Below are 13274 nucleotides of genomic sequence, written 5' to 3'. Positions count from 1 at the left end.
CCTACCCTACCCAGCTGTATAGTTTCCCTGGAACTGACAACAGTCCCGGGACTCTTGGCTGACTTCATTATCAGTGTGTCAAGAATTCAGCCACAAGCCCATCCCTGGTGAGCACATCCTCCTTCAATAGCAATGCTCTGTGGGGCTTCCCGGGCAGCTCAGCGGTAAAGAATCCACCTGCCAACGCAGGAGACACAGGTTCATACCCTGGGTCGGGAAGATCCCCTGGAGAAGGGAACGGCAACCCACTCCAGTACTCGTGCCTGAGAAATCCCATGGACAGAGGAGCCTCGTGGGCTACAGTCCATGGGGTCACAGAGAGTCAGACACGACTGAGCAATTGCGCGCGCACACATGCCCTGCTCTATCAGTTTCCCTTCTCGGAGTCGTCCTGGAGCCTCTGCCCTGCTCCAAACTGGACCAACGACTGGACTCTCATCTCAGGATTTCTCTTCACTGTCATCCTGGACAGTCCTTTCCAAGGATTTCTTCTTAAACAAGTGACAAAAAGCATAAACCATTACAGGGAAAGAACGGTACCGGCTGCGTGAAGAATAAGAATGTTAAAAGCTAGTGGGAAGATGCTGTGTGGCAGAGGGAGCCGAGCTGGGTGCTCTGTGATGACCCAGAGGGGCAGGGCTGGTAGGGAGGCCCAGGAGGGAGGGGAGACATGTGTACATAGAGCTGATTCCCCTCGGTGTACAGCTGAAACTAACACAATATTGCAAAGCAATTATGCCCCAATGAGAAAATAAAATAATAAATTAAAGAAAAAAAATTTTTTTAAAGAACACTGGTTCTTCAAAAGACCCATAATGAAAAGAAGCCTAGGCATAGAGAGATTTTTCAATACATATAATTGGAAACGAATACAGAACACATACAGACACATGCATGCATACACACAGCTCCTAAGACACAAACCTTTCTCAAAAGGCAAGACAAGTAACTAATAAACACATAAAAAGATTCTTATTCCTATGAAGGAAATACCACCTCCGTGGTTCTCAGACACTATTTTTTAATACCTGCTAGATTGGCAAAAAATAACATCTTGCCAATGTTCACAGCAGTGCTATTTGTAATAGCAAAACAACAACTAGAAACCCAAATATCAACCAACAGGCGAATGAATGAGTCAATCCATCAATAATGGTATATTGTTCAATGAGTTACTACTCACCATGGAAAATGAATGAATACAGCTACTGGACCAGACATCAGCATTGTTCAGTGTTAGAGAAACATAATTATACATGTAAAACTGTAACAATAACGTGGGGGGGGGGGTGCAGAAAAACAAGCTTCAGCATGATTCCCCTTGTAAAGCATTTTAAAAAAATACATACAGGGACTTCCCTGGTGGTCTAGTGGTTAGGACTCCGCACTTCCACTGCAAGGTCAGAGGTTTGATCCCAGTTCAGGGAACTAAAATCCCCCATGCCAAGGCAGAGCCATAAATAAATAATTTTTTAAAAAAAAAACATACAAAACTAAACAATGCATAGATTATTTTTTAAAAAGTGACTAATTACCATGCTTCAGCTGAGTGGAAAAAATGTAATGTAGCAACAATGTCTAGATGAGGGATACATATAAAAGAGTCAAAACTATAAAAGCATGGGCGGTACTAACACATAATTCAGTACATTAGTGTCCACAAGGGAGACAGGGAAATAATCAGAGAAACACACAAGGGGTCCCTCAAGCACAGGAAATACTCTATTTTCTATAGCTGGGGGCTATCGTGTTCCTTACACTTCACGTCTGCATCATATGCTCCTATGCACACAGAAGATTCCTATTGTAAAACTTCAGGCAAAATATCATCCCATTATATCTGAATGTCCATTCTCTACTAGTAACTATTCACTTACTGAGAATATAACCCATCACAAAATATGGTACCTTTTCCTTCAGAGATCTTATTTTTGTTATTTAGTTGCTAAGTCACGTGGGACTCTTAAGCAACCCCTTGGACTGTAGCCCACCAGGCTCCTCTGTCCATGGGATTTCCCAAGCAAGAATACTGGAATGGGTTGTTTCCTTCTCCAGGGAATCATCCTGACCCAGGGGTTGAACCCGTGTCTTTTGCCTTGGCAGGAGGGCTCTTTACCACTGGGGAATCTTCCTGGGGACTGCTTATTTTGCTTTTGATTTCTCTTTCCCTTTTTTTTTTTTTAAAGTTGGGGGAAAAAAAAAAAGGAAGCAAAGAAATAATAAATCTAGTGGTTACAACATACCTACCAAATGTTCAAGAATATTAATGACTCCGACTGTGTGAGTTGGCTGGTGACGTGCTGGGAAAATCCTTCTGGGTCTCCATTTCTGTAGAGGTCACCACCAGGGAGTTCTCACGGCTGGGCTGGCACAGCTGACAAGCTACCACCAATCCTTACAAGGCAGGCATGAGAAATAGCAGTAACAACCCTCTGGATTATCTACTCCTGTTTTCTGCATAATTTCCATGTTCAAGATGACGAAAAACATTTCTCAACCTCAAAGGCTCACAGCTATTGATTCAACTCGGGCATCCGTGGAGTCACTAAATATGCATCAAGCGTGCTCCATTAACAGCAAGGACTCCAGAGCTGGTGGTGAACCAGAACCTTCCTTCAGGAGCTCGAGGTCTGCTTTGCTCGAGACAGATAAAGCCACAAAGAGTCAGGTCGTAACAAACAGCAGTCAGTGTTACAAAGCAAAAGTGAAGGGGGACTTCCCTGATGGTCCAGTAGTTAAGAATCTGACTGCCAATGCATGGGGGCATGGGTTCAATCCCTGGTCCAAGAAGACTCCACATACCTCGGGCAATTAAGGCCATCACTGCAACTACTGAAGCACCCAGAGCCCATGCTCTGCAACAAGAGAAGCCACCGCAACGAGGAGCTCACACACCACACCTAGAGAGGAGCCCCCAAGATTGTTGCAATCAGAGAAAGCCCACTCACGGTAACAAAGACCCAGCACAGCCACAAATAAAAAACACTTTTGTTAAAAAAGGAAAACAAAGGTAGAGGGCAGGGCAGGACAAATGGGGGTGGGGGCCCCGCCTCTAGGCAATGGGGCTCAAGCTGAGACTGCAAGGGGAGGTGGGAGCACCCAGGCAGAGGGCACAGCCTGTGAAAACCCAGGAGAGGAAAGTGACCTGCATGCTGCTGCGTCTTTCGCTCAAGAGCAGAAGGCGGAGGAGATAGGGCCTTAGAGGTAGTGCAGGGGTAGCTTATCACACCCCAGGAGCTGTGAGAATGTGCTAGGGCTGCTCTTTAATTGTGTTGTTGCTGATGTTTTTCAGTTGCTCAGTTGTGTCTGAATCTTTGCGACCCCATGGACTGTGGCCCACCAGGCTCCTCTGTCCATGGGATTTCCCAGGCAACAATACCGCAGTGGGTTGCCATTTCCTTCTCCAGGGGATCTTCCCAACCCAGGGGTCGAACCCAGGTCTCCTGCATTGGCAGGCGGATTCTTCACCACTGAGCCACCTGGGAAGCTTGCTCTTTGATAGATTAAAGTTTTACAAAACGAAAGGGGGAACATCTGTGCTGGAAATATGATCAGATTTACTACTTTCATTTTAAATAAATCCCTCCCTTATCCAGCGCTGCCAGAATGTGGAGTCAAGATCATGAAATCCTAACCCTTCACAGGGAGCAAATGAATTCTTTAAACGCTCCAAGCCTCTCAGTCATTTTCAGCTCTTCCTAAAGAACCCCAATTAGGCTGAAATAGCGTCCACCACTCTGCCATCCCCATATTTGTACCTTGTATTACTTTCTAGAGTGACACAACCCGGGCCTTGTTTGATTATCCAATTACAAATGCATGGCCCTTGTCATGTTCTCATTAAACGCATCTGCTGGGGACCCCAGAGCTTTTGTTAACGGCTTATCAGTGCTTAGAGATACGCCCGTTATTTTACTTATAGGAACCTTCCGATTTACTCTCCTGGAATCAAAGTACTTCCTTTGTTTGTGATTTCTTCCTTGTCCTGCTTTGGAAACACAAAACCAAAGCATGTAAGACTCTAGGGCCAGTATCTCGGGAGAGTGCACCAAGAAACAGGGGCCCTGTGGAGGCAATAAGGCTTTTCTGTCGGTGGCGGGGAAGCAATCCACCACCAGCCTCGGCAGCCCGAGCAGGACTCCCGCTGATGTCAGAAAGGCCACACCGGTGCTGGGCTTCACCATTCCAACCATGCAACGAGTCATCCGAGCAAGCCTCAGGACCCTGCACGAGTCCCTAGACGACACTCTCTCGTCGGGGGCACTGTCCAGAAGGCAGGACACAATTCACCCTGGCCACAGCCAGTCACTCACTCAGTTCTCTTTATTAACTAGGATTTAAGGTGGTCCAAGACCTCCCCATACCCAAACCCTGCTGGCACAAATTGCTATTTAAATAATTTTATCTTCTGGACTTCCCTCATGGCGCAGTGGATAAGAATCCGCCCGCTGATGCAAGGGACTCCAGTTCAATCCCTGGTCCAGGAAGATTCCATGTGCCACAGGGCAACGAAGCCCCGACGCTGCAGCTACTAAGCCTGTGCTTTAGAGCCCAAGAGCCACAACGGCTGAAGACCGCGGGCCCTGGAGCCCGTGCTCCCCAACAAGAGAAGCCACTGCAGCAAAGGACAGCCCCGTCTCTCTGTAACTAGAGAAAGCCGCACACAGCAACAAAGATCCAGCGCAGCCAAAAACAAAACTAAAAGAATAAATGTGAAGATTTTTTTAAAAATAAATAAAAAATAGTTCCTCTTCTAATTACACTTAGTAAATCCTGCAGTAATGCATAAGTGAGTGTTTCTTACATCCTTCACCACAATGCAACTAACTTTTTGGGCAACATTTTTGTTCTAAAAAGCCCTCTTATTACTCGACTTTTTAAATGTCACTTTGCTTTTTTCTTTAAAAGTACTAGGTGACGAGCACAACTAAGCCCTTGCTGTGTAATGTTTATTTTCATTCTACCCTTTATTATAATCAGAAGCCTTTCACATTGCTGATGGGGATGTAAGATGGGATAGTCAAGGTGGAAAACAGTTTCTAACCCTCTAAAGTCCGGTTCTGTCCCTGCCTTAAGGAAGAGTTATAACAAAGGCTCAAAGAAACCAAATAAACTAGCCCAGATTCGTACCCAGCAGACTTATCTTGACTCCAAACCCCCTGTTTTCCACTCCCAGCCCATACTTCCTCCCATGTCCCTAACTGTTAGGAAATTGGTTAGCCCATAACTGCTCCAAGTACGGTGACAGGAACAAGGGCCGGAGGGAAACACCCTGAAAAGCAGAAAACATCAGCATGGGATTCAAATGATAACTTTTAAACTGCCGGCCTCTTTGGGGAAAGAACTGCAAGATTATACAGGAATCCACATAATAGAACACTGAAAAATAAATGTGCCCTTCAGAGGGGCACATATGGATGGTGACACTTGGTCTTTAAAGGTCCATTTATGTGGCTCATTGTAAGTCCATCACAGAACCTGGCGGGGTGCGGGAGTGATGCTGGCGTCCTTCTGCCCACCACTCCCAAAGGCTAAGTGCCCCCACTCTCTTCTCCCAGAGCTGACTGCACTTTTATAAGAACTATTCCCACTGGCTGGAGATTGTATCCAAGAAAACACTGTAGAACTTCCTCCTTTCCAGGGCAGCAAGAATCACTGTCAGGGGAGTTTTGGAAACATCTTAAAATACTGTGTTCTGTCACCAAGTTCAAACTGGAGGTGAAGGTCACTGCCTTCCGCCGCCACACCAACCCCACCTCCCCGGCCTGGAATCTTCTCAAGGCAGGTGCCTGAGGCTGGCAATAGAAGCCACCTAAGAGGCTGAGGCCCCGCTCCTCGGCCCTCGAAGGAAGGAGCCACAAAAATAGGCTTCAATTCCCACCCACTCCCCCCAGCTTCCCGGGGGTCAGCCTGCAGGTACTCAGAAAGTGAAGGACACAGAGGATATGCTCCCTGTCCATGTGGTCAGCTCAGGCTCAGTCTGAAAGCTGGGCCTTCACACCCACCTAACTTGGAGAAGAACGTGGGCTCAATCACTCACGCGTGGACTCATCCCTCTATCCACCCTACAAACGTTAACTGACCCCATGCTATGTGCTGGGCACCACCAGGGGTAAAATGCCTGCCCTCACAGAACAGACAGTTTCGTAGGGGAAACCATGAACACAACACATAAGTGCGACAGATATCAGAACGTGAAGGACTTCCCTGGTGGTCCAGTGGTTAAGACTCTGAGCTTTCAAACAGGGAGCACAAGTTCGATCCCTGGTTGGGGAATTAAGATCTCACATGCCACACGGTGTGACCAAAAAATAATAAAAACTATTTTAAGAAAGAAAAAGTGAGAAAGGGCTACGGAGAAAATAAAACGAGATGTGCATAGGGAATGTATTTGTGTAAGTCGGAGGATGAATTACAATCCTCAATGAAACAAAACCTCCTCTTTCTGACGGTGGGCAAGCTTTCAACATGTCAGATTACTTTAAAACACCAATGGGAACCTCACATTTAAGACTCTGCTACCTAATCTCACAGCATCACCGATGCAATGGACATGAACTTGGGGAAACTTTGAGAGATGGTGAGGGACAGAGAGGCCTGGCAAGCTGCAGTCCATGGGACTGCAAAAAGTTATACACAACTGGGCAACTGAACAGCAACCACCTAATCTCAAATTCTGCATCACGCTTCCTTTTACGGCTCCTCCACCTTTTCACCACCTGCTACTTGCTTCTCTCCAAAGAAGAGCCTAAAAACCATTCAGAAGGTGCACCCATTATTTTCTTGGATCAACTCAGCTTAAGCTTTAACTCTTTGAAATAAACTGCTAAAAAAAAAAGTTGCTATATGAGAAGTCTGCGGTTCTGAAAACCATACCAACATGGAGCTGCTCCAGTGTCACATCAGTTTTGATTTCACAACATTCGTAAGGCCCCAGTTAGACCAGCTCACCGGTGGATGGGGCAACGGAGTTGCCTAATCGGCACAGCCATTGGCTCCCGGCTGAATGCCTGAAGGTGGGGTGTCCACTGCTGAGGGGATACCACCCTTTCACAATCAGAAGGAGGTTCTGTGTGCTCTTTGCAACTCTGTGGGCTGTAGCCCGCCAGGCTCCTCTGTCCACAGGATCCTCCAGTCAAGAATACTGGAGTGGGTTGCCATTTCCTCCTCCAGGGGATTTTACCAACCCAAGGATCAAACCCCACGTCTCCTGCATTGGCAGGCGGATTATTTACCACTGAGCCAGCTGGGAAGCCCCAGAAAGAGATTCTGTGTCTCCAAGAAATAAAGCAAAATGTCAGGGGTCTTTTTCTGGGGAATTTTCTTCCCTTTTTTTCAGCTGATTTACTTCCTTTAAGACTAAGAAAACTGGGGACTTCCCTGGTGGTCCAGCTGCTAAGACTCTGCGCTCCCAATGCAGGACGCCCAGGTTCAATCCCTGCTCGGGGAACTAGTTTCCACACGCCACAACTAAAGATCCTCCAGGCCACCACTAAGACCCGGCACAGCCAAATAAATAAAAATATTTTAAAAGCAAGGAAATTGTGCCTATTCACAGCAAGCCAAAACCACAGTCAAGCCCAAGTGAGACCAAAGGCACAGGCACTCTGATGATGGAATGCAGTGGAAGAAGGAGCATCATTTTGAGTTCATCTAAGACAGACGGGGAATCCCACAGACAGACGAGCCTGGCGGGGGTCCATGGAGTCACACAGAGTCAGACACGACTGAGCAACTGAGCAGCAAGACCGACTGGACCACAAAGGAGGCCCTCCAGAAGGGAAGCGGTCCTGAACCTGTCTTAGGCACAGGACCGTAAGCTTAGCCCTCTGGGTCTGGACCGTCTCCCCTGCCTGATGGTGAATAACCTGAAGTCTTTCCCAGCACAGCCACGTGTGGGAGGAGCATCCCACAGACAGCCTGCACCGAGCCAAGTTAACAAACGCTTGCTGAACCAATATTCCTCATGCTTCCTGTTTCAGGCTCTGTCCTCACCCTCTACTAAAGGGGCCCTTTGGAGGCCAGGTTCTGTGCTGAACACACCAAAGATTAAAGCTCCACTGCACTCAAAGGTCGAGGAGGGGACAGACCCCTCCTCCAGACTTTTCTCCTCTGGTCAGCATCCCACCCCGCCGGGATGCCACTCACCTCCATCCCCCAAGAGCCCAGGCACTAAGAGCCAGTGTGCTGCTCAGGGGCCCAATGACCCCTTTGACCTCTGATCTCCCATGCTAACTCAGAGCCTCAAACAGTTCCCAGAGCAGGCCCACCTGCCATCCACCTGTTCCCACTGACCACCACCCCACTGCCCCTTCCAACCAGAAATCCCACCAACTCCTGTTGACACCATGAGGCTCAGTGAAGTCTGCCCTCCCTAAAGAATCTGGCTGCCAGCTTCCAGGCCTCCTCAGTCTAATGTATGGGCAGGGTAAAGCAAGCCCTGGCACTTGGTTCTGCCCTTTCAGGATGTACTAATCACATTTCCCCCATCGGGCCTGGAGAGCCTCCTCAGAATAAGCAGACAGTGGAGTCACCAACAGAGAGACCAGGGACCCAGGCTGGGCCCCTTGCCTGCTCCCCCTCGGCCTTGGTCTCCTCCTGGGTATAAGGAGAGACAAGATGGGAAGCTCTAAAGTTCCTTTTACTTCGATTCCAGAATCTGAAATTCCATATGGGTTCCCTAGACACAACTGAGATAGGTTCCTATTATTCCTCCACTGACCTTTCAAACAGGTGTCCCTGCTGATGCAAACTGTCCAAATGCTTGATTTTCAAAGAGTTTTGGACATTAAATTTGGGGGGGGGGGGAGTAAATAAATTTTACAAGCCTGAGTTGTTTTTTTTTTTTTTTCCTCCTCTCATTCCTAGAAAGAAAGTGAAAGGGTGGCGATGGGGAGCTGACCTGCTCGGTTTTGCCGCTAGGATCACGAACTCGGGATTCGCTCCACCTGGGTTTCTCCTCCCGGCTTGTAGACGGTGCGCGGCCCGCCCCGCCCGACCCGTTCATCCCCCCGACAGTCTCAGATTGCCAGGGCCTCCCGAGCCTCGTCTTGCCGCGGGTTGGTCAAGTGTCCCTACCGCGGCGCCACTTGGAGCCTCGGGCGCAACCAGCTGGCCGGGCGGCCCCGCTGTCACCTGGCCCCGCTCCGCCCGGCGCGGCCCCCGCTCCAGCGCAGGTCTCTCCTCGGCTTCCCGAATCAAGCCTGGCCTCCAGGCGGCCCGCGGGCCCGGCGGCAACGGCACCTGCCCCGCCCGGGGAAATGCACGAGCCCGAGAGTCCCTCCGGCCGCCACCTCGACGGGAGCGTACAGGAGAAACGCAGGAGAAAGGAAAACATGCCCGAGGCAGGGCCGACCCAGGCCGGCGTCTCCCCAGAAACCGCCACCTGCGCCGCACGCAGCCCGGGACTGGGGCCGCGGGCCCGGCGGGGAGCGAGGTCCGGGCCCGGCCAGCCGCCCGCCGCGGCGCGCCCCTTACCCGTGAGTCGGCCGCCCCCTTCGCCGTGCCCGCGGCGCCGCTGCAGGATGAAGTAGCAGCTGCTCTTCTGAGTCACCCAGAGCTTCAGAGCGTTCTTCAGCAGCACCTCCTCGGGCTTGAGCCACATCGCAGCGGTCCGGCCGCGCCCGCGGGCCCCGGCTCACATCGCCCCGGCCGCCGGGCCGAGCCCGCTCGGGAGAAGACGGCGGGGAGCGCAGCCGGCGAGGGCCCTGCGCTCCGAAGTCCAGGGAGCGCGGCGGGCGCAGCTCGCCCCGGCGGCCCGCGCTGTCCTCGTGCCGGCCCCACCCCGGGCCCGCCCCCCGGCCCGCCCCAGACACGCCCACCGCCTGCGCCCCGCCCACCCCGCCGGCTCCCGTGGGGACGTCCTGATTTCCGAGTCCTGGCGGCTCCAGGCAGTTCCGGAGTGGAGGGAGGAAGTCCGATCCCGGCTGCTCCCCGCCTTTTCTGCAGCGCTCGCGGGGGGCGCCGGGGCCCCTCTCCTCTCCTCCGCCCCTGAGGAGAGGCAGTCCGGAGAGCAGCAGCAGCAGCACGAAGAGGAGGAGGAGGAGATGGGGGACAAGGCATCTTGTCACAGCTGCAGGTTGCCAACCTAGGGCCTTTCTATTTTGGGGGACAGCATGCACGCCATGAAACGCAAGTATGGCATTTAAAATAATAAGCGGGGCTTTCTTGGTGTCTCAGTGGTAAAGAATTCACTTGCCATTGCAGGAGACAGGGGTTTAATCCCTAGGCTGGAAAGATCCCACATGCCTTGGAACAACTAAGCCCTTGCACCACTACTGAGCCCATGTGCCTCAGCTACTGAGGCCAGCAGGCCCTAGAGCCCATGCTCTGCAACAAGAGAAGCCTCCACAATGAAAAGCCCACACAGCGCAGCTAAAGAGTAGCCGGGCTCTCCCCAAATAGAGAAAACCCCGAGCAGCAAGGAGACCCAGCACAACCAAAGCTAAATAAATAGAATTTATTTTAAAATAACAAGAAACAGGGACTTCCCTGGTGGTCCACTGGCTAGGACTCCAAGCTCCCAATGCAAGGGGCTGGGCTTCAATCCCTGGTTGGGGAATTAGAACCCACATGCTACAACTAAGAATCCTGGAAGCCAAATATATAAAAAATAAATAAAATAAGAAACATTTTTACAAGTAACCAAAAAAATAGCATTAAAAAACTAAAACTTTTCTTCTGCTTTTTAAAAAATGCTGAGTGTATGCTCTCGATGCGCTCAGGAGCTATCCCACGGAGCTGCTGAAGAGGCGTGATGCTGCAGGAATGTGAAGGCAGTGTCAGACCAAACTCAACACTGCACAACCCTCGTGGGCACAGGAGGTGCCCATGTGAGGACTTCCGTGCAGGGCCCCTACCCAGGACCGAAACCAGGCACATAGGTTCTCAGAGAATTGAAAAGCTGGGAAATATGGAGCAGGTGACAGTAAAGAAAAGCTGTAGGGAAAGTGGAGGTTGGGCTTTAAAAATGAGTATTTCCTCAAAGCCTGGTGGGAATAGACATGTGGTAGCAGTCGGGAAAATCCCCTGGAGGTGGGAATGGCTATCCACTCCAGTATTCTTGCCTGGAGAATCCCATGGGCAGAAGAGCCTGGCGGGCTACAGTCTGTTGAGTGGCAAAGAGTCGACAGGACTGAGTGATTAATACTTTCACTTTTCAGCTGGCCTTGAACAGTTGGGGGTGGGGGAGGCAGGGCTCAGAGCAGTCTCCTGGAGGAGGGAGTTAAATCCAACATCCTAGAAAGAGAGGAAAAGAAACTCTGTCAACATGACCCTTAGTTTTTGACAAAGGGACTCCTGACAAAATGTGACCGTTGATTAGGACAAAACTGAAAAGCAGAAGGAAAGCCCCCACCAGACTCCTGGGGGCTGAGTGGAGCTCCTTCCCTGGAGCCCGAGAATGTGTTCACAGAGGATCAAAGAGATCTGCTCGAAACGGAACCTGACCCCGCAGGTGAGATGCCAGGTGTGAGGTTGTGCCCAGGACAAGCAGGACCGCCCACCCAGGGGGCCAGCTCTGCTGTCCAGAACCGCAGGCCATGGACAGATATCCTCTCAGCTCAATTGAGGAAGGAAGTCAGCCGTTCTGCAGGGGGACTTGTGGACCCCAGAGCATATAAAATGGGCAAGCACAACTGAAAATATCCAGGAGCAGTCATTGACACTCCCACAATTGGGCTTCCCTGGTGGCTCAGCGGTAAGAATCTGCTTGCAGTGCAGGAGAGCCAGGTTCAATCCCTAAAGTCCAGAAGATCCCCCCAAAAAGGGAACAGCTACCCACTCCAGTATTCTTGCCTGGAAAAACCCATGGACAGAAGAGCCTGGCAGGTTCCACAGTCCCTGGGGTCGCAAAGAATCAGACAACAACTGAGAGACTAACACACACACCCCCACAATCAGACGCAGGGCCAGGCCATGGAATTGCAGGATGAGTGGGACAGGGCCCCCGCCCTGAAGGGAGGAAAGAGGCACAGGTGTTGTGGGAGTCAAGCTGGGGACAGTGGGGGTGCACAGAATGGGGGGGGCGGCTCCTCAGGGAGAGGATGAGAAAGCCCCACGCAGCAGCTGTGGTTTGACCAGGGCTAGGGAAATGAGTATGTTTGGCAGAAGTCAGGAGGGCAGGTCTGGTGAGCAGATCAGCAGGTGTGCTTGTGTGGCTTAGGGCACACTTCTAGGGACAGACTGCCCTAGAGACAGATCAAATCCCAATCTGGCTACTATTTCACCATGCAACCTTGATCTGGGCCATAACGGCAATCTCAGGAAGCCTCAGTCTACTTAACTATAAAGTCGGGTTAATCATAGCACCTTCCTTATAGGTTCTATCCAGAGTATAACATATTCAAGTACTCAGAACACACATAAGGACTCAGTAAATGTCAGCTGTTAGCACTAAATAAATGTAGAGCCATTCTTGGAAGTGAAACCATCTACATACACACTCACCCATATTTTAAACATTACTAAGCTCTTATTGGGCTTCCCTGGTGGCTCAGTAGTAAAGAATCCACCTGCCAATGCAGGAGACATGGGGTCGATCCCTGGGTCAGGAAGATCCCCTGGAGAAGGAAATGGCAGCCCACTCCAGTGTTCTTGCCTGGGACATCCCATGGACAGAGGGGCCTGGTGGGCTACAATCCGTGGAGTCGCAAAGAATAGCAAATGACTGAGCGACTAAACCCACCTAGCACCAGGCTCTCATTATCTGCCAAATGGTAAATATAAACTATATGATATTACATCATGGAAAGCAACATATGAAAGCAGCCGGGAGGGGATGGGAAGGGTCCTTTGGGGTATGGTGCCCTGACCTCTCTCTCCTCCCACCCCCAAGGCGCCCGCCTGTGCCTCCCATTGGTGAAGTCCAATAGAAGTGAAAAGGCAGGGGAGCCTGGGATATGCTGTCTGCAGAGATTAGGCTCCTAGGCACAGGGCGAGGTGAAGGTGGTCAGAGAGGGGATCCGGAGGGGCCAGGGGAGAATATCCAGCCCAGGTGGATATTGTGATGAATGGATAGATATATCTCACTGTTGCTCACCTCTGGGCACTTATGGTTGGTGTTAGAAGTGTCCCCAAAATTCATAGATTGAAGCCTTGATCCCCAGTACCTTAGAATGTGACCTTATTAGGAAATAGGGTTGTTGCAGATGTAAGTAAGTTATATTGAGGTCTTTAGGGTGAGCTCTAATGCAGTATGACTGGCATCTTTACCAAATGGGATATCTGGACACAAGATGTGAAGATTGAAGTCAAGCTGTCACAAGTCAAAGGAC

The 13274-nt window shown here is 50.5% G+C and overlaps 1 protein-coding gene across 3 annotated transcripts in view; it reads right to left on the bottom strand.

Moving 5' to 3' along the window:
* TBC1D8 (TBC1 domain family member 8) overlaps positions 1-9686 on the bottom strand; it is a 139981-nt gene extending 130295 nt beyond the window's left edge. For 2 of the 3 annotated variants that reach the window (XM_061155912.1, XM_061155913.1), the window contains exon 1: positions 9478-9685. In XM_061155912.1, the coding sequence (XP_061011895.1) occupies positions 9478-9604 (127 nt within the window). In that variant the 5' untranslated portion in view covers positions 9605-9685. Of the gene's footprint in view, positions 1-9477 lie in introns of all 3 variants that reach the window. The other variant, XM_061155911.1, reaches the window with a different exon arrangement.
* Positions 9687-13274: the final 3588 nt, after the last annotated feature.

The sequence above is a fragment of the Dama dama genome, chromosome 11 (assembly GCF_033118175.1).
Source record: "Dama dama isolate Ldn47 chromosome 11, ASM3311817v1, whole genome shotgun sequence".
Lineage (NCBI taxonomy): Eukaryota > Metazoa > Chordata > Mammalia > Artiodactyla > Cervidae > Dama > Dama dama.
This window is presented reverse-complemented; position numbering and strand designations above follow the sequence as displayed.